The 20,602-nt window shown below is 40.7% G+C and overlaps 1 protein-coding gene across 5 annotated transcripts in view; it reads left to right on the forward strand.

Moving 5' to 3' along the window:
• Window positions 1-20,602, forward strand: part of HECTD4 (HECT domain E3 ubiquitin protein ligase 4) — a 62,286-nt gene that overhangs the window by 24,083 nt on the left and 17,601 nt on the right. For 3 of the 5 annotated variants that reach the window (XM_072350623.1, XM_072350624.1, XM_072350625.1), the window contains exons 18-52: window positions 942-1,066; window positions 1,740-1,893; window positions 2,150-2,250; window positions 2,806-3,004; window positions 4,304-4,450; window positions 5,808-5,912; window positions 6,516-6,679; window positions 7,017-7,250; window positions 7,472-7,664; window positions 7,819-7,923; window positions 8,008-8,096; window positions 8,569-8,744; window positions 8,992-9,127; window positions 9,277-9,418; window positions 9,525-9,691; window positions 10,242-10,388; window positions 10,687-10,871; window positions 11,547-11,700; window positions 11,986-12,266; window positions 12,522-12,711; window positions 13,208-13,289; window positions 13,636-13,838; window positions 14,020-14,155; window positions 14,838-15,020; window positions 15,242-15,412; window positions 15,811-15,980; window positions 16,405-16,520; window positions 17,195-17,298; window positions 17,567-17,728; window positions 17,850-17,998; window positions 18,206-18,285; window positions 18,412-18,575; window positions 19,143-19,380; window positions 19,672-19,808; window positions 19,986-20,112. In XM_072350623.1, coding sequence (XP_072206724.1) covers window positions 942-1,066; window positions 1,740-1,893; window positions 2,150-2,250; window positions 2,806-3,004; window positions 4,304-4,450; window positions 5,808-5,912; window positions 6,516-6,679; window positions 7,017-7,250; window positions 7,472-7,664; window positions 7,819-7,923; window positions 8,008-8,096; window positions 8,569-8,744; window positions 8,992-9,127; window positions 9,277-9,418; window positions 9,525-9,691; window positions 10,242-10,388; window positions 10,687-10,871; window positions 11,547-11,700; window positions 11,986-12,266; window positions 12,522-12,711; window positions 13,208-13,289; window positions 13,636-13,838; window positions 14,020-14,155; window positions 14,838-15,020; window positions 15,242-15,412; window positions 15,811-15,980; window positions 16,405-16,520; window positions 17,195-17,298; window positions 17,567-17,728; window positions 17,850-17,998; window positions 18,206-18,285; window positions 18,412-18,575; window positions 19,143-19,380; window positions 19,672-19,808; window positions 19,986-20,112 — 5,416 coding nt within the window. The remainder of the gene's footprint in view (window positions 1-941; window positions 1,067-1,739; window positions 1,894-2,149; window positions 2,251-2,805; window positions 3,005-4,303; window positions 4,451-5,807; window positions 5,913-6,515; window positions 6,680-7,016; window positions 7,251-7,471; window positions 7,665-7,818; window positions 7,924-8,007; window positions 8,097-8,568; window positions 8,745-8,991; window positions 9,128-9,276; window positions 9,419-9,524; window positions 9,692-10,241; window positions 10,389-10,686; window positions 10,872-11,546; window positions 11,701-11,985; window positions 12,267-12,521; window positions 12,712-13,207; window positions 13,290-13,635; window positions 13,839-14,019; window positions 14,156-14,837; window positions 15,021-15,241; window positions 15,413-15,810; window positions 15,981-16,404; window positions 16,521-17,194; window positions 17,299-17,566; window positions 17,729-17,849; window positions 17,999-18,205; window positions 18,286-18,411; window positions 18,576-19,142; window positions 19,381-19,671; window positions 19,809-19,985; window positions 20,113-20,602) is intronic. The other 2 variants (XM_072350626.1, XM_072350627.1) reach the window with 1 other exon arrangement.

The following is a 20,602-nucleotide window of genomic DNA, read 5'->3' on the forward strand; positions in this document are numbered from 1 at the left end:
TAAGTGTCACGAGAATAAACATGTATCTTAATAGAAATATGCTTGTCAGAGAACTCATAGGCTGGGAATCGTTTCTGAACGTATCACCCACCTCCCTCTTTTCTCCCTATCATTTAGATGGTACCAAAAAAAAAGTACTTTTCAGATTTGCATAAAGATTTTCTCATTTTCCTCACCAAGCTTCTGGATTTCTGTAGTTTAAACTATAAAGCGTAACCATCTTTGTCTCCATGTAAACCATCATCCATCACGTGAAGTCACATGAATAGCATTAGAACAAGGTTTGAGAGCGCTTGTCTTGTTGATAGGTTTATTAAAATGTTGTGCCATGTTACTGCTGGAATAGTCTTGAATGAACTCGCAGCCGCTGTGTTTGTCCTCGTGTGCAGGCTGTCTTATTGTACTTTTGTAAGAGCAAGATTTCCTCTGTAGTAGCACTGACTTCTAAGTTTCTGATACTGCTTGTTAAGCTGGCTTTGTCTGCTTCTCTTTGCGACTTTGTGTGCTTGTAATCCACAGCAGTTGAAAGTTATTTGTTCAGACTCATTGAGTAAATGCTAAATACTTCAGTACTTCTCTTGTCTCGCTATTCACCCATGTTTTCATTGTTCAGTTTCTCTCTCTGCAGTGATCCTCATACCTGCTAGGACATTCTGTCACCAGTGCTGTACCTTGGCTGGCTAACAGCTCTCTCCTGTGCTGGACTTGGGGATTCCTTTCCTTTAGAAACTGGGTGTGCATCCTGTAATATGCACCTAGTTTCTCCCAGCACTTTGGGGCTTAGCATTAATCAAATTTAAGTCTTGGATGAATCTACTGCTGCAGGCCTGCCAGGTCACATTATCATTACTTTAATTTGGAAATCCATTGTTTTGTTCAGTTGTTGCTTTTTCTTCCCTGTTTTCTAAGAATTTAAGCATCTTAACTCCTTTTGTACCCAGGAGCTGAAGACCAGCATTTTATCTCTTGCTACACAAATTCTGACGGGATGTGATGAAGTCTTAGAAATGCTGCAGCAAGTCACGACAGCACTAATAAACAGTGATATTGCTGACAGAGAACAAAGGTAAGGCAAGCGAATGGGAAAACAGTTAATTGCTGCTTGCTGCATCTTATTGTGCAAGTGCAATTAGCACTACTTACTCTGTAGGCTGTAACTTCAGATTTGAGCTTTGAATGTGTAGGAGCTGTTTGTTCATGTAGCATTTTCTTAGCACTTACTGTTTAAAGAGTTTAGAATCAGGCTCTCCGTGACAGAACTAGTAGCATTAATAATGATCATAATAATAGGAACTATTCAAACTGATCAGCTTTCAGTCAGTGACAGTGGTGTTCATGAGCTGAAAACAAACTAATTTCTCAGCTGGCAATATCCTCATGAGCTGTGTGTGCTGGAACCCTGGTATATGTTATATGTGCTGAACAAACATATTTGTGTTGATGGGGACTTTCATCCCATCCAAATAGAAGCTTATCCTTTTCTGAGTAGTTATTAACCTCTTGATTTACTATCTTCTGCTTTGTTGTTTAATTGTTGATGTCAAAATTGGGATGCTTACTCTTTGGAGGAATTGTGGTGTCTTCAAGGCTCCAATAGAGTTTGTTTTTGTTTTAAATACAATGTAAATGTCTGAGTTTTCAATCACTCGCTGTCTGTTACAAAGTTGAACAGATTACTGAGTAGTAGTGATTCTCTATGTTGTACAGTAGTTGTTACTATGTAACCTTGATTATTCCAGATTAAAAGGCCTGGAACAAATTACGAAAGCTACTATGCTTGGTCATCTGCTCCCCGTCCTTCTGACGTCTCTGATGCATCCAAATTTGCAAACTCTAACCATGGCTGATGCCTTGATGCCTCAGCTGGTGCAGCTGGTTCTCTATACAAGTCAGGTATGGCCTTTGTGTCAGCAGTTGTTTAAGTGGTACAAAAGGTGTTGCATGCATGTTCTAAGACAGGGTAGATTTTTGTCCACTTTCTGCAGTAAGTGATGCACGGATTACAGTTGAAAAACTCCAAAAGCTGATGTACTGAGTGATCATTAATTGCCTTTAAGAATATACAATGTAATTCTTAAGAAGCTTCGGTAACAAGATCTTAGCGACTGGCTATTTGCATGATTCTAACACTGTATATTTCATCTTGCAGACTGCACTGCTGCTTAAAACTCAGTCTCCGGTTTTCTCAGAACTGAACAGCTCTCCCAGTGGTGTGTCAGAACAGAAAGGGAAATTGTTACATGATGAGAGGTGATTTGAGTCTTTTTCATGGGATAACCCGTTAGCTGTAGTGCTCATTTGACTGCTGTTGTGCAGTAAATCCTAAGACAGTGATCTAAAAGTAAATACAAACAAGAAGTCGGTTCTGCAGTGGCCTATAAGGCTGACTGGAAAATATAGAGGCCTTTATAAAACATAAGTGGTTCCTTCTAGCATTGCCTTGTGTATAGAATTCAACAATTGATCTCTTCAGAATGTTTGCACAATGGTTTGTTTTCTTTTCTCAAGCATTAGGAGTTAATTCTAAATGCCGCTCATAGGATAGGTTGGGTTAAAGGAAGACCATCATAAGAAGATGTAAATTACTCAAGGGTTTTGAGATGCAGTATTGAGATAATATCACTTAAAGATGAAGTGGTTTAATTTATAGAGAGAAATGTAACAGCTTTAATTTCTATTTAAATTCAGCATGTTCTCTGTATCAGTACTGAGAGGTGTTTTCAAATACTGTGTAATTTGATGTTTGAAGATGCAGCACAAATCCATGTGTTGGATTTTAGGACTAATTTCTCTCTGTTATTTCAGAATGCTGGAGGAGAAGGAAGAGCCAGGTTTTCTTACAGGCTTGAAGATCCCTGCTCCTTGGGCTGCTGGGAAGACTGTAGAAACAGTTCATCCTGTCAGGGATAACTATAAATTTAAGGAAACTGTGCACATACCAGGAGCCCGCTGTTTGTATCTTAGATTTGACAACAGATGTTCTTCACAGTATGATTACGATAAGGTAAGCCCATGCCAAGTCACAAATTCTTTTCGTCTGTATTTCTGTCAGCAGCATTTCTCTTTTTCATCTCTTCTGCCCCTTGGCTTTCTGGGTGCCTTACTGCCAGTGGTCAGGGTAGTGAAGGAGATTGTATTGACAGAAGATTAATGAACCCTGTAACATCACAGTCTGCTTGCTTCTGTGTTCTATGGGGATGCCAAGGGGTTATTTCTTATATTGCACAAATGTGGATAACTTTTCAAAGGAGTTCTTGAGTTTCATCTTAGCACAGAGAAGAGTAGATTTAACCAAATGTTATATAATGTAAAAACATAAATGTGAAGAGGTACTGAGATGGAAGATAATGATTCGTATTTCATTTCTCTTAACAAACAAAAGTACATGCCTGATCCCTCTGGTGTTGGTTCAGGATACCGTAACCAATGGTTGTTGATTAGTGGTGAGGATTTTCTTTTAAGATCCAGGCTCTATTATGACAGATATCACCACAGATGTCAGAAATAGAAATGAGATATTGATGTCTGCACTCACTCCAGAGGCACAGGCTTTTTTTTCCTTCCATAAATTCATACCAACTCTTCCAGATTTTTGAAATGCGTTTCATGATGGCTCAGATTCTCAGTGTGTCGCTTTATTCTTGTTTTGTTCAATTTTCCTTATTAAAGTTGAAACCAGCTGCCTACCTTGTAGATCGGTACAGGTAACTTAAACTGGGCAGAACTGGAATAGTTATTTTTTTAGTGGTAAATGGCTTGTTTACATGAATTAATACAAGTGTCTTCATTTTCAAGATAGGAATTGATAGCACTGTTCATTTTTTTCTTTAAGTAATCAGAGATACTTGCACAGCTTTAATTGTTGCCGCATGTTCCCCAATAGTGCAGATCAATATCCTGCAATGCTGACACTCATTGGGTTAAGTTCCTCCAGAAAACTTTGGGCCTCATCATGTTCCCAGTGAAGTGGCTGATGAAATACCAGCTTCAGTGGGGGCAGGATCAATCCCTCTGTTTTTAGAGAGGCAGTATGTTCTAGTTGGCTCAGCACGAGGACTGGAAGTTCGGATTTCTCCTGGTTGTGCTGCTGACTTGCAGTGTGACCTTGGGGACAAGTCACTGAACTTCCTCTCTGCCTCAGTTTCCCCATCTGTAAAATGGGGATAATAATACTTGCCAACTCCCCTCACAAGGCTTGTTGTGAGGATTTGTTAATGTAGATAACGCGCTTTGAAAATATGAAGCGCGGTGTAAGTGCTAAGTATTATTATTATTATTAGATTTTCTTGTTTTTCTCTTACAGTCTAACAGTGTATTTTATGTTTTGAAGTTGGTGATCTATGCTGGTCCTAACACAAACAGTAGGAAGGTTGCTGAGTATGGAGGCAATACACTGGGATATGGCAGCCGTAGTGTCTTAGGAACTGGTTGGCCGAAAGACTTAGTAAAGGTACAGTATTACAATCCCACAATATTCCACATAGAAAAATCCTCTTTGGAAATCATGTCGAGTCTGTTTTAACCCTTATAGCAATGAAGTCCAAGCTTTTAAGTGTTACGATTTTCCATGATCAGAGCTCTTCTTAAGTGGGCTGCTGTTTCCAAGGACATATCTGTAAACTTGTCCGTCTGTTGCGTGTGATGCTTCTCTTTGAGCTTATCTGTTTTACTTACTGCATCTTACTGGGATTCATTAGAGGTGTCTTCCAGTCCTGCAACCTCTGATGCCACACTGCTGTTCTCACAAGTATGTCTTTGGAGGAGAGTTCTGGCCCAGGCTGAGGCAGTGCATGTTTTCTTAGGTTTGTTGTTTTCTCAGTGTTTGGTTTTTAGGTTTGCAGGTCACCTTTAACAAGTGGCAAACGTAGCAACTTTCCAACCATTGGTGTTGGGTTTTAAAGTTGTGTTGGATACTTTTTGCAGTAAAAGATTAACAAAATAAATGCCTCACGCTTGTCAGAACTTCAGTATTTCACAGAATCACAGAATCACAGAATGACCCGGGTTGGAAGGGACCTCAAGGATCATGTAGTTCCAACCCCCCTGCCTAGCAGGGCCACCAAACATACGTCTTTACTAGATCAGGTTGCCCAGAGCCCCGTCCAACCTGGTCTTGAACACCTCCAAGGACGGGGCATCCACAACCTCCCTTTTATTTCAAGAGTTCTGTAATATATTCCCTCTGTAATACATTCCCATATGCCATTTGTTGGTTCTTTTCACACACATTTGTGCTCCTACATTGCCCCATGCTAAAACTGAGGGTTGCCAAAAGAAGAACAAGAAGTAATGATCTGGAAGGCAACCTCAGACAGTTGTTCATAATAATGGGATTCCAGTGATTTCTCAGACCTTGATCCTTCGTGATATCCTTGTAGCAAAATCTTCTACTGATGTCCTGACATTCTCCTCCTTGAAGAGCTTGGCTGTTTTCCCACCTTGTATGATTATTGCAGACAAATGAAGAAAGCATTCCGATGAAAAATGGGGCTGTGTAACACAAACTGATCCGATAAATTCATCTTGTGATTCTCCAACAGCTTTCCTTCGTTGCTTTACTATGTTTAGCCAGCAGCAAAATTAAAATGTGATTGTCCACTAAAAGATGCTCTCACAGAAAGGGAATATTTCTTTTTAACTCAGAGTATGCAATTGGAGATAAAAGGGATACTTACATAATGGTCATTAAAAACATTAATCCGTAAAATAAGCCACTTTTATGAAAAGCCTGTTTGTTTGCCTCGATTCTTAATTAAATCTCATTTATTCTTTTTTTTTTCCCTTCCTCCTCCCCTTCAAAATTTAAGGTGGAAGGAGATACAGTCACCTTCTCCTTTGAAATGAGGAGTGGTCGTGAGCACAACACTCCAGACAAAGCTATGTGGGGCTTTGCTTGCACTGTTCGAGCACAGGTACTCAAACATGACAGGTTCAGCTTAAATGTATCTTCTGTTCCTTAGATCCAATAGGAATGTACTGAAAAACTGAGGTTATATTTTAAATTTTAGAACAGTAATAGCTTACTTATTTTGGACACATTTAAGTCTATAGGATCAAAGTTTTAGCATCCTTAACTAGAGGTGCCCTTTGGCATGGTATGCAGCGTGCTTAATGTTTTACTGAGACAGTTATTGCCAGATTTAGTCTTGTGTCATTGGCACTGGCTTGGATGAAGTAATGTTAACATCCATTGCTGCTTATAGATAAGAATTTCTGTACAGAAATGGTGTAATGATAGCAGGTTATAAAGAAGAGTGGGGGAACTTGAATCCTGCTACTGAGGAGATAGCATGAGATCAGTGATGAGAGAGAGTCAGGCCAAGGACTGGCTGAACCAAAACCAACTTTGCTGTTTCTTATTTATTGTTGTGAGTTATTTTAATATATGCTGCTTCTGATCATTAAAGCATTTTTTTTTCAGTATATCTCTCCATAAGATATACTGTTTTGAAATATGCTGGGGAAGGACTTGGTGGTTGACTGACTGGTGCAACTCCTCGCTGTTCCTCCTGCAGGAGTCTTCAGAGGACGTGTCAGGAGGCCTGCCGTTCTTAGTTGACCTGGCACTTGGCCTTTCTGTGTTAGCTTGTTCCATGCTTCGCATCTTATACAATGGACCAGAAATTACCAAAGATGAAGAAACCTGCCAAGAGCTTCTAAGATCTAAACTATTACAAAGGTAAACAAGCAAACATTTTATCTGATGTTGCGTTTTCTGAAGGAAGATTTTGTAGTTGTGCTCAAGCCCCATGTTTAAGGTGTGGTGCAGAGTATGTTCAGTGGTTCTGTGTTGCTCAAAACTGAGGAAATATTCCATAGAATAGAGATTTTATCTACAGCAAGGAGAGGAGAACTGAGACATGTTTGATATAAGCCACACCTGCAGTGTTATGGAATAAAGCTGTGTGGAAGTCTTTGTGTTTTCCTCTAACGCTTCTTTCTGAATGAGGAGGGAGAGTTTAAGGAGGGGAAAGAAACAGAACCCACATCCTTTTCTTGTTTGGTTATGTTTTCAGGTGCCAATGGCAGGTGGAAGCTAATGGTGTCATATCTCCAGCCCTTACACCAAGTCCTTCTCCACTGCCTCTTACTATAGATGAGGACAGAGAATTTACTTATCCTTCTGATGTGCTAGTGCCTCCCATTGGGCACTATTTTGATCTGCCTAGGATTAGGCTGCCTCCAGGAATCATGATCAAACTCAGGGAAATTTCTGGACGTGCTCGGCCTCAATTTAGACCCAGCATAAAGTAAGTAGCCATTGCTTTATTTTTCTAACTTGGTTTTTGGTTCCAAAGTAAGTAGTTAAAAAAACATAAACAAGACTGCCTGCCTGCCAGCTTGGTGGTGTCCATCTGATATGCTGTAAATGCCTGTCTGTGAATGCAGTGTTTAGCAAGCTGCAAATGTGAGTTATCCAAGTTTGTCTGTTATTCTTGCTTAATCAGCTTGGCTTTACCTCCAACCGTAGGGAAGTGATTCAGCCCGAAGTAATGGAAGAGATGGTAGTTTCATGTGTGATTAAACATTTGAATTTGGTTGATGCACTCCAGTCCCTGATAAACTTCCAGTATCAGGAAGAACATGCTGAAGAATATGATTTGCTTTGTAAGATTATGGGAGAGACTTTTAAGAAGCTAAATGCCATGGAGAGACAATTACAGGTACAAAATTATATAAATAAAAGGGTTTGTTTGTTTGTTTGGGAATAAAGATGTTTTAGGAGCATTTTATAAATCTAAAAATGCAGAAAGTACTTTTTATAGCGCTCTTGTATTCCTTAAGAATAGACCTCTGCAGCGTTATTTGTTTCTTTAGAGTGTGGCTGAGCTGGAACAGAAATGGCAGAGTGAGGTCGATGATGCCATGCATGGGAAGCTGGAGAACAATGTTCCCTTCTTCTATGATTATCACTTCAATGAGGTAAAGCGTTGTGGCTGCTGTGTGTGTTCATGCTTCATACTGCTCTTTCAATACACATTCATCCTTTTCCTTCACTTTGATTAGAGCAAGATGAAAGAACTGGAACTTCTGTGCTCTATGAAAGAAGTTTCTTTTGATGGAAGTGATCTCGAGAATGTGGTCCTGGCATTAAGGTTAGTAAGCTGGATGCTGAGCACCATTTTAAGTAGTTGCGGAGTTGCTGTGAGTTCTGTAAGAAAGCGTGAGGGGTTGAAGTTGCATTTGTGCATAAAATACGTAATGAAGTTGGCCTTCAGATCTCAGTCTGCCCTCTGACACTTATTGGCTGCTTTTTCACACCATTATTCAATGTTTTCAAAACAATTACTGAACTCATTGAAAGGCTTGGAAGCTTAAGGAGAGAAAGCAATCTGGAAACAAAAGCATTCGAATGAACTTCCAAATGCAAATCCTGTCTAAATATATTAACATTAGTATGTACAGCTGTGAATATTTTTCTAACAAGTTGTCTATTTATTCCTTTTTCCCTGCTTTGTAGGCGTAAATAATATTGTGCCACTGTCTTTCAAATATTTTTCCTTGTAGTGTTTCAGAAGGCATTACGATGTAATCGAGTAATTCTGTTTTCCTTTATCATCATCACAGAGAGAAGTTCTTTCAGGAGGTGAATTCACTGATACAGAGGACTTATCATCCCCTAGCCAAAACAAAGGCATTAGTTAAAAGCTTGATGAACAGGGCAGAGCTGTTGCTGCATGTCACTATTGCGGCACAGTCTGGTATCACAAGGAGCATATCTGGAACCCCTGCAGAGACTCCAGGTAAATCTCTTGCTACCAGTATTGCACTTCGTTTCTTATTTTCCTCTGTCTCAAAGATATAATTTATTCCTCTTCTTTTCCCTCAAAACTGAACTGTGTTTACTTTCTCAAACTAAATAAGCTCTTCTGCAGTAAATTAGGTTGAGCTTTTGTGTTCTTTGTTGTTGCTATAATGATTTTCAAAAGCAGTTTGTAAATAACCTACTACACCAGGAGTAACGTGCTTTCATATTATGTAATATTGCAGCCTGTAAGTCTGCATCTGAAACAAAAGTGATATCTCATGCAGTGCGCCAGCCCGTCTTCCTTCGCAGTATGTCAGCACCATCTGACTTAGAAATGATTGGTAATGAAGATATTGAGTTTGCTCGATCAAGTCAAAGGTATCCAAGGCTTTATTCAACTAAGCTGCTTCACGATAGCATGGCTTGTGTTGTTAAAATCATTATTAGCTTTTCAAGCATATCACTTTGCTTATTTAAAATGGTGTTAACTCTCTGCTCTCACATCTAATGACTGTGTGTTCTCGTAGGCGGCGCCACGTTACCAGCCACAGAAGTAGCTCCTTCACTCTTCTGCAATCACTGACCATTGAGGACAGCAGAGATAAACCTACATACAGTGTCTTACTGGGGCAGCTCTTTGCTTTCATTGGAACTAACCCTGACCAAGCGGTACGGCCTTTTAAATCTGCTGAATTGTCATCACATTCTTGAATTCAGACTCCTGTGGTGAGGAGAGGTGCCTTGCTTGTGTCTCATTAACAAACCAATGTCGTAGGTATCCAGCAGCAGTTTTCTGCTCGCTGCTCAGACAAGGTGGCGGCGTGGGAACACGAGGAAGCAAGCCTTGGTGCATATGAGAGAGCTGCTGACTGCGGCTGTTCGGGTTGGTGGGGTGACACACCTCGTGGGCCCTGTGACCATGGTGCTTCAGGGAGGACCAAGGTTGGTTTGTAGCTCTGAAAATACTATTTTGGTCTCTTATAGAAAATAGCAGATTGCGTTGCAGCAGACAAGCTGTGAGAAGTGTCTCAAAGTTGAGAGATCAGGTTTGCAGAACTAAGCTTGTAACGCCCACTTGCACTGGGCTTTGTAGGATGACAAGGCAGAGACTTCCTATGTGCTTTTATTTGGCAGCAGGTTTCATTTCGTTTCATGCTGAGATGATGCCTACAGGTATAGGATATTATCTTGACTGATGCTAAATTCTCTTTAATTAGATACTGTTAGTAGATGTAGCCAATACTAATACTAAATTTCATCTAAATTTGATAAGTGTTTTCAGGTGTTTTGTTTGTAATCTGACTTCAGTCATATTTCAGGTAAAACTCCCATAATATTTTGTTTACATATATCTCATTAAAAAGATTTGCAGTCAATTTCTACACATTCCTTGGGTAATTCATAATGTCGCATAACTTCTGTAAAGCTGTGCTTGGAACTTTGTTTTATTCAACTTAGAAAACTATTATTTCAAATGTCTTACCACCAACAGAATTGAAGAGCTGACGTGTGGTGGGATGGTGGAACAAGTCCAGGAAGCTTTTGGGGAGACAATGACGTCCGTGGTCTCACTGTGTGCCCGTTACCCCATTGCTTGTGCAAATAGCATTGGCCTGTTGTGCACAATACCTTACACAAGGTATGAAATACTTCAAACAGAAAGGGAAGGAAAGGATCTGCACTTGTCCTTATTAGATTTTTGCCTTAAGGGGAAAAGTTATATAGGATAAATGTGTTCCTCCTTATTAAAAAATTATCTGAGAATGTTCTGTTTTCTCAGAGGTTTTCTCAGGATTTTATCTGTTGAGGGGAAGGAAGAAATAAAACCATCTGCAAAGTAATTGCTGAGTCAACAGCAAGTTCTTGGTTCTGTTTGGATCTGTTGTCATTAACTGGGACGTTACTTTGGTAAAATCTGAATTTCTCTCTTGATGCAGGAGTGAAGAGAAGTGTTTGGTACGTAGTGGCCTGGTACAGCTTATGGACAGGCTCTGCAGCTTAAGCAGCCAGACAGAATCCAGTTCAAATGAAAAACAGACCAAGAAGCAGAAGGTGGCCACCATGGCTTGGGCTGCCTTTCAGGTGTTGGCCAATCGCTGTGTTGAATGGGAGAAAGAAGAAGGTAGGAATGCTGCCAACTGCACAGTAAAGCACACAGCAGAAGTACGAGTGTGAGACGTGGTGTAAATGAGGCTTTAAAAAGTAGTGTTGTCTCACTGCTGACTTAACGGCATTTGTGTTCCTTTGTATAAGGATACAAAAATAAGTTGCTTTTCTTGTTGGTGTTCCCTGGGCTTTTGTGGTGTGTTTTTTTGTTACTTTTGCAGTCTGAGGGTTCTTTTGTGTTCTCATTTCTTTGGGTAATTGTTTCTGCTGTGGACATGAAGAAAAACATCTTATGCAGGGTATCCACTTTTTCTGCATAAAGCGAACTGTGTTTTAACCATGCTCATAGGAGTGGGTATGTTCTGTGGGTAACTTAATGTCTGCCACTTGGCTCTGCCTGGATGTGACACAGAGCCCAGAAACCTTGTGCACTCGTTTGTGTATTTCTCGTGTTCTGGGATTCACACCCATGATGTGCACACATTTATAGTCGTATGGCTATTTCCTGATTGGATGAGAACGTTGTATTTGTTGTCTTAGGCTTTATTTGTACTTCAAGTTGTAATGTCTTAAGTGTGCTGTAAGCCAAACAAAAATGTGTTACTGTATTCAGTGTACAGGGAAGGAACTTGTAGTTCTGTACGTTTGTTTTTGTTGTTTATAACTTTGTGTTCTTGCGTTGCTGTTAAAGGTGGTTCAACAGAAGCTGTTCACTCTGGTCTGGCTCGTCAGGTTTCCAGCCTTCTTACCAATCACCTTGCAAGAGCTACAGAGTGTTGTGGTAATCAAGCCGCAGGGAATGATGCGCTTCAAGACGTCCTCAGCCTTCTTAATGACCTGTCAAGGTATCAGGACTTTGTTTGTGGAATCAGTTTTTTTCTATGTATGAAAGCAGGTGGGTGTTCTTTTCCTTTGGTTGATTTTGACATAACAAAGGTCAGGTAACTTCCAAACACAGTATGAACTTAGACTTATTTGGACTTAGTTTCTAAACAGTGCTATCAGGTGTTAGAATTGTAGTCTTTTCAGATGGATTTTTTAACTGTCCTTGAAATAAAACAAATTTATTATTTCATAATCACAACCAAGGATTCTTTTTTAACAGCAGCTCTTTTTTTCCCCGTTTTCAGGAGTCACATAGGTAAAGCCATCCTGAGCCAGCCAGCCTGTGTGTCCAAACTCCTGTCACTTCTCCTGGATCAACGTCCCTCTCCAAAGTTGGTTCTTATAATCCTTCAGTTGTGCCGTGCTGCTCTGCCTCTCATGAGTGTTGAAGACTGTGGAAATGTAGAACTACCGCCTTGGAGTTACTCTGTGCCCTCCCTGAACAGTGAGCAAGATGATCCCAGTGACCCAGCCTCCAAGATTGCATCTCTGCTCTTAGCGAAGCTGGCAGATTATGTAGTACCAGGTACCACCATCTTTTGGTGTCGTGCTTATTTGAGAGATTGCTAAGCAAGTCTGGTGGGAGGCTTGAGAAGGAAAAGGTACGTGATACGTTGGTGTTCAAAGATGGAGGTATTTGTGTCACGCTCCCTTGTGTCACAGTAACGTTTTAGATGGATCTTAGGAATTTTCAACATTAGTTTTGGGACCAATAAGGTTTGTTGATGACTCTCATACTGTCTCCCTTCTTACTTATTTGTTCATTCCTTTTCACTTCAAGGATGCCAGACGGTTCTTTCTCCAACTGCTTCTGAACCAGATACTGCTTTAGCAAAAAGCAGCCCTAAGAATTCTATAAAAGGCGATAAAGACCCTGGAGAAGAAAGCGAGGCAGTGGATGGCAAACTTTCTATTTTCATCCATAAACGGGAAGACCAGTCATCGCATGAAGTGCTTCAGCCATTACTGAGGTAACCTTCATTCATTCATCAGGATTTAACCATCGATTCCTTTTTTTTCTTAAGTTCTTAACCTTATTATTACCTCCTGCATTTTGTGTTGTTTGTCACATCTCTTCCCACTCCGGGGCAGTTTTGAACCCCTGTCTTAAAACGATACTAAAACGTGCAAGTGTTCTTAGGTGAAAATTTAACTCAGCACCTTCAGATGCTCATTAACCCTCAGGCATTTATTAGAAATAATTTCATTATGCTCCCTTTGGAGGGGGATGGGGCTGAATTGTTATCAAATAGCTAAATTCAGTAACAATTCCTTTTGCAGATTACAGTGCAGTTGGGTACATCCTTAATTATCAAGTATTTCTGTTACTATTGAGCAGTTCTGTTACAGAATGTGATTTGAAATCATTTGCAGATAAGTATAATAGGTTAAATTAGGCTGTATAGTTCGGATGCTGTTTTCCACCAATACAAGTAAAGTTGATGTGTTCCATTTTCACTCTAACAGTAGCTCAGAAGGTCGCCCATTCCGACTGGGAACTGGAGCCAACATGGAGAAGGTGGTGAAAATGGATCGTGACATGACTAAAGTAAGAAAAGAAATGGAGAATTATTGGACTGGTGACCAGTTGGAGTTCTTTCTTTGGGCTGATGTTAAATTTTGGTTTTATTTGCATTTTTTTTTTAGGCTTTTTTTTGATCAGCAAAGAGGAATGTTCTGCTAAGCTAAGACTAGGATTTCTAAAAGCACTCAATCCACATTGGTCTCTAATCTTTGTAGATAAGTTAAAAACTCTCATGACTGGTAGTATACATGCAGAAGGATGTTTTGATGTGTTCACAGTACCTTTATGCAGAGGGAAGAGAGTGAAATGCCAATATAGTGTAGCGAAATAGAGCTAACGTTAGTATTTCTCTTCTCACAACTATTTTTAGAGTGGCTGCTGTGAAGTTATCACAGAAGAAGCTGCTGCAGCTCTTCGCAAGGCAACTAAGTGGGCTCAGTCTGGTCTGATAGTCAGTGTTGGGCCACCCATAGAAACTGTCAATCCCGAAGCGACCAGCGGGATGTCCAGTGGGGACAAAAAGAAGACTGCACAGACGTCTATTTGCAGAGAGAGGAATTCTGAGCTTGCCAGGTAGGTCACTTCAATTCTATACTTAGTAGGCGTTCTACTTTTCTATTGATCAGTTCTTGTAGTGCTCTAGAAAATAGTTTGGAGATTGATAAACTTCCCATTTTTGTACTGCATATTGCTCTGACAGCTAAAGGTTCTTTCCTTCTCTTGTTTTGCACGTTGTTCCCTTTGCTGTGTGAAGAACTGACCCTGTAAGACCATTCATCAGTGGTCATGTTGCAAACAGCATGGCAGCAGAAGTGATTGCTTTGCTGCATAGCTTGTTGATGGCACCAGAATCAAATGCAGCTCAAATATGGACAACAACTGCTGAGAAAGTAAGTGAACAGAGGATCAGTTATCAAATCGTAATGAAAACTATTTAGTAGTCAAGAGGGCTTAATGATTAATGTTTTCCTGAGCTACTCCTTTCCAATATACTACTTGTAACACTTTTAACAAGGATGTGTGGTTGTTTGGCAGCTTCCCTTTCCAGTTGTCTGTGTCTATCCCACCTAAGATGTCAGATATATAGTCAAAAATTATCCAGTGGCAAAGAATTATATTGTAACTTGTCAGCAACTGCAGCTCTGGTAAAGAGATGTTTGCATAGGTCTGGTTACCTTGCTTTTGCTGGGCAGTCACTCTACCTTTGCTGTTCAGTCCTTTTGGCTGTGACCTCTGAAGGTCTCAAGTGTTGGTTAGAAAGTACATAGCACGTTGCTTTTCTGTTCCTCCAGAAGCAGTAACACCTAATCTATTGCTTAGGCTGAATCCTCCAGCAAAGACTTTTTGCTGAATTTGTATGTATATCTCTGTGATTCTGAAAGTTATTAGGGAATCAAGCTGGCTTTGATGGTATTCACACTTCAGAGGGTTTAGAATGTTTGGAGTTACATAATTCGCTTTGAGAACAGAAATAATTCATCTGAGACTGTGTGGGCTGGAGGCTTGGGGTGTTGGGTTTTGTTTGAATTCTGCTTTGAAGTCATTATCTGGTATTTCTGCCTCTGTCTTCAGGTTCTGTCTCGGGCTCTGATGTACATTCCACAACTTGGGAAATATGCAGAGAGTATTTTGGAGAACGGAAGTAGCAGTGGAAGGAAGCTTGCTAAGCTTCAAAGAATTGCTCGACAGGCAGTAGCTGCTCTTTGTGCTCTGGGCGGCTTTAAGGAGACAATTAAAATCGGCTCTGAAGTTCAGGTAATCTGCTGCCTTTCACACCTTGTACCGTTAGATGACAGCTGATGCTTTTTGACCATGATTTGCTTGCTTTGGCGTAGCTGCAAAGCAGCATGCACATGTGAAGCGGTTTCAGTAACACTTGTGGAGGCTGCAGTTGCGTGTTGAGTCTGTGGGGTGTTGAACACTCGGTGTTCTGTGTTTGTGAAACCTGAATTTATGCCTGCCTTCTTTGGTTGTAGGTTTTAGGTAAAGGAATAGCAGGAAGCATTGGAGTTGTGGCATCTATTAATGAACAAGAAGGTATAGCAACGGTCAAATTTCCACCTGCCACTATAGACAGTAGAAAGACCTCACAAGCATCAGACACTTTAACTATTCCGTTATCTAGGCTCTGTGTTCCAAGATCTGAGGTACGGTAGCTCATTAAGCATAGTATTAAGTATGATATCAGTTGTGGTTTTTCTTCTCATAAAATTTTTTCAGAATATGGGCAATTAATCTGAAGCACTTGAAAAGTCGGTTTCATCTTTGATTAAAGCCGTTATGCTGAAGTTTTGCCTCATTTTAAACGTCTCGTAACAATGTCTGTATTTAAGTTCTCCTTGAAGTAATGTGAACGTTCATCTTTTGGTGCTTGAAGATGTTCCTTTGCATACTGTGGTGGGGTTTCTTTTCTTTCTTTGGCTGGGGTTTGCTGCTGGTTTTGTGATAATACAAAATAAGAATTAACTCCAGGTAATAAAACGCCCTCGTTTCATAGAAACTAACTGCTTGAATTTAACTTTTTACCGTGCCCCCCCACCATCAGGCATTGCCTCTTCATAAACTGTCCATTACTGAGAAGGTAGTACAGGCAGTCCAGTCCATGTTGCTTCCTCAGGAGGGAAGTCTATCTATTCACACCTCACTTCCTGCAACAGGAGATGGCTCAACTCCAGTAATGGCAGTGGTCCGGCTCCTTGCTGAAATAAGAACCAGGTGAGCTGTTGTTTCTGTGCTGCACTCCGGCCTGTTTTGATGTCATATAAAGAAAAGATCAAGTGAATTGCATGGGTTCTGGTATTTCTTCTTCTACTGGTATTGACATGACAGCAAGGGACACAATGCAAAAGTTCCTGTTTGCTTCCTTAATTACATGTAGTGCATGGCCATTGTTAAGAGTACCAGAAATGAAGTGCCCCTGTTAATACTGGCAGTGCACTGAGCAAATGCTTTCCTGCAGGTGTACAATGGGGGTGGGGAGGTCGTCACTGTGTAAGTTCCAGTGTATAGCTAGAAAGGCAAAGAAATACAATAAACATTCTGTCTTTTAAAAGTAGTCCAGAGTTAAATAGAGGTAATACAGTGATGAATTCAGTTTATGGTTTTGTAACACATAAAACACACTGTTTTTCCATTGAAGAGCATGCCTGGTGATGGCTCAGCTGTTAGAAGACAGTTCATTCTGTGAAGAATTCATTCAACAGTGCCCAGCTGCTGTAGAAGTTCTTAATCTGGTAGCCCAGGAGTGCAGCCCTGGTAGGTATACAGCACATCCTTGCAGCTTTGTAACCACGTTCAGTTCAGAGACTTTAACAACTTCTGTAATCTTTTCAATGTTTTGTCCTCTAGCTTTTTAGTTTACGAAAGCTACAGCATTACTGTATGTCTTGTCATAGTCGTAGAGCTGTTGCAGAAGTAATGTAAGAGCTCATAATCAGACTAAACCATACAGATGTTGGTATAAAGTTCAAGTCCAAATATGATTACACTGTGTCACAGAAGACACAGATGCTTGGATTAGCTTTCTGGTACACCCTGAGACTTCACTGCTCTTGGCTCTGTTGTAAGCTGCTCTGTATTTGATATTATCGTTGTGTTTTCTATTTATGGTCTCCTTTCTGCTTTTCACAGTGGTTACCTACATTCCTTGTTTAGCTTTTGATTTCCTTCCCTTTTGTTTGAGGATAAGCAGTGAGTCCAGCACAAGTCCTAGTTCAAGGGCAAATTTAGGAACATGTCAGAGCCTCTCAGTAGAGAAGTAGTTGAGGCAGAGGATGTTGGGGTGGGAGCCGAGCAGATGATTACATATCTTAAAATGTAAATGGCATATTTGTTTCTATTACGGTTATTAAAAAAAAAATAGAATTGTTGGATTCAGAGTAAATAGATCTGCTTGGAACCTCATGACTTGGCTTGGTTTCTCGTTACAGGAGAGAGGCTCACTGTTGTAGAAATGCAGTGTGAAAGGTTAAGGATGTTGTATCGTGACTGTGCTCGACCCCCACCTCCTCCGCTTCAGGCAGACAGAAGACAGGTGAGCACAGAAGCAGAGCTGGACAATCTGCCCCTCACAGATGAGTGAGGGAGCACAGGAGCTCTGCCTGTGGTGTTGGAGCCAAACCGGTTGGATTATGAGAAATGTTTCATTCCATATGGGTTCATGTACTGGGACATGATGTCTTGTGACTGTAGTTACAGTAGTTGTATGTGCTGTATTTATGTGCCTTTCATAAAAGAACGTATTAATGGGTTTTTATGAGATGTCTTCAATGGTAATTGGAGTAATCCGTTCCTGTCTACAGCCCAAAGAAATCACTTGGAGCCCGTCAAGAGTGTTTCCCCCGGTACGAGCATGCATGTTTTCATCACACCTTGCTGCTGTGACCTTTCTGGCTGATCCAAGTGCAGGTGGGGGACTTCCTCGGGGCACATTCATTTATGCCACTTCTCCAGTTCCTGTGCAGGTAAGAATTCACAGCCATACGACAGCTTCTTTCATTTAATATTTAGTAATGCATGAAAAGTAACATGTTTCTATTTTACCTCTAGCTTGTAAATAACTTCTTTTTTTCCCCCTATTTCTAGGCACCATCGTTCTACTGGGAAATTGAAATAGTTTCCTATGGAGATACAGATGATGACACTGGTCCAATAGTTTCATTTGGATTTGCTACAGAGGCAGAAAAACGTGATGGGGCTTGGACAAACCCAGTGGGCACCTGTCTTTTTCATAAGTATGTTGGAGATGCACCTCAAAAATCGTTCTTGCTCACTACACTCAATGTGCTCCTTAGAGGCAGTGTCAGAATCTTGCTGTGGCAGGCAGCAGATACATTTAAAACTTTGCCTGTGCTGTAGCTGTGTAGACTTTGATTGCTGTCAAGTTGTAATCGTTTTGGAGCTCTTCTTCATTTTCTTCTTCTTCTTGTGTTAATTCTTAGCAATGGGCGAGCAGTGCATTACAATGGCTCCAGCTTACTACAGTGGAAGAGTGTTCGACTGGACGTGACTCTTTCTCCTGGTATGTAAGAGCACAGCTAATGAGTTTAACTGGTATATGAAAAACGTTCCTTAAATGTAAGGGAAACTGTAGATGAGGAAAGAGAGAAATCCACGCCGTTCTTTTGATGATGATATATTTTGATAGGTGATGTAGCTGGAATTGGATGGGAAAGAGCAGAAGGAACTCCACCCCCACCAGGGCAGCCTGCTAAAGGCAGAGTTTATTTTACTTATTGCGGGCAGCGACTTGGGCCGTACCTAGAAGATGTCTCTGGTGGAATGTGGCCAATTGTTCACATACAGAAGAAGGCAAGTTCTTAACATAAGTGTCTTGTTTGATATATGTATTGTTTTGATAATCAAGTCGAGGTAAGGCCCAAAATGTAACGCTGAAAGTATAATATTCTTTCACAAGTATTAGGTGAAGCCAGCTCAGCCCATTCTACATAATATTTCTGTATTTATTTGTATAAAATATTAGAGTGATGGCTTTTATCCTTATTGCATTACTTTGAGCTCTCATTTTCTTCCCAGTGTGCGTTTTTGTGTTGTTACTGTTTGAAACTTCCTCCCCTAAGAACATTAAATGTGCAGCTAGCTTGATGGCGCTGCATTGCTCTGTGCTAGGAGCCCTTCTGTTATTATTACTCTTTCCCAGCAGTGACCTTGCCACAGAGTGTACTAGCTAAATATGCATGACTTGAAGCTAGGGAGAGGGGAAAAAAAAAGGAAGTTCAAAGTCTGTGGTCGACAGCTTAATACTTTCCTAGCTGCATGCAGTTTTATAGCCTGTAATGCTGGGAGAGCTGGATGGTAAAGAGGAGAGCCTCGGAAACCCACAGGTCATCTAAATTCTTTATCTGTACTTTGTTCCAGAACACAAAAGTCCGTGCTAATTTTGGATCCCGCCAATTTGCCTATGCTGAAGGCCAAGCTCACAGGAATGCTGCTGATCTGTGTATCGACCTAGCTGAAGAAATAAGTGCCAACTTTGAGGCACTGCCATTTGCTATGGCTTCTGATAGCGACAATGATGCTGGCACCAGCATAGCTTCTGATCCTGGGACCCACGGACCTCCCTGTAGGATTGCTGCTGTTGCTACGGCTCAACAACGTAAAGTGATGGTTAACATTCTTTTAAAAAGCTCTGACAGGAAAATTGCAATCAATTAAATAGGGATTGAAGCACATTCTGACTGCATTTTGTAGATGCTGCCTATTTAGGTAAAGCAGCACGATAATTATCGGCAAATGTGTGCTTATTTCCTTTAAGACAAGGCCATTAAAAATAATAATCTTAGATTGGTCCTTCCTACAGATGCCATGTATCTCAAAAGCCTCGCTGAGCAGTTCTGTGTGCCTGCTGGCATGTTGTGGTCTCAAGATTTTTGTATGTATTTTGCAGAATACGACAGTGACACATCTTGTCACTATAAAATGGAACTAAGCTATGAGAACTTCATCACATCAGGGCCTGATCCTCATCCCCCTCCAATTGCAGATGATGAAAGCGATGATGACGACGATGATGATATTCCCAGGGTGAGCAACGTGGCAAGCACTGCTTGCTATCACTTGGAGTCTAAATATGGATCTTGTAACTCAGATTCTTAAGTTTCTTGCTATGAAGCCATGTTCTCTGCTTCCTTAGGGAAAGTAGACTTGGCGTTAATAACTTTTCTTCCTTCTTGTTACTCTAAATGTTCCTCCTCTTTGCAGGAGGATCACTACGCCCTGCTGGTTAAAGCCTGGGAAACAAAAGTTTTCCCTACAATTAGAAGAAGATTCCGTAATGAGGCTGAGAGGAAATCTGGGCTGGATCAAATTAAAGGAGCCTTACAGTTAGGTACGGCTGTGTTTCATTCCATGCAGTTGTTTTATCTTCACCATTACAGCACATCATAACATCTGTGTTTTGTTTGTCTTACTGTATTTGGGGCTGGAAACTAAATGTTTTCACTTGCTGTTTTTGCCAAGAGCTTAGAATTTGTTTTGATTTTAACCTGCTTAACCTTTTTACCTGAATTGATTATTTTGAACAAGGAAAATAGTTGTAGAAACTGTGGAAGAATCTGTTGTACTGCCCTGAAGTTGTATATGGATCCGGAAATACTTTGGAATAACAGCTTGGGAAGGAATTATCTACATGCAAAACTTTAGAGGCATTTTAGTAGGAGAAAAATTTGTAAGTGAATACAGTTCTGCCATTATGGCTTATCTGTGGGAAGTCACAGCAAGAGCAAAGTGAGGAGCCGGAGCTCTGACCAGGAAAGCTCTGCCCCCCGTCTATCGTGGGTACTGAAAGAATTGTCCAAGTAATTAGATATCTCATATGC

The sequence above is a fragment of the Excalfactoria chinensis genome, chromosome 16 (assembly GCF_039878825.1).
Source record: "Excalfactoria chinensis isolate bCotChi1 chromosome 16, bCotChi1.hap2, whole genome shotgun sequence".
In the NCBI taxonomy this organism is placed as follows: Eukaryota; Metazoa; Chordata; class Aves; order Galliformes; family Phasianidae; genus Excalfactoria; species Excalfactoria chinensis.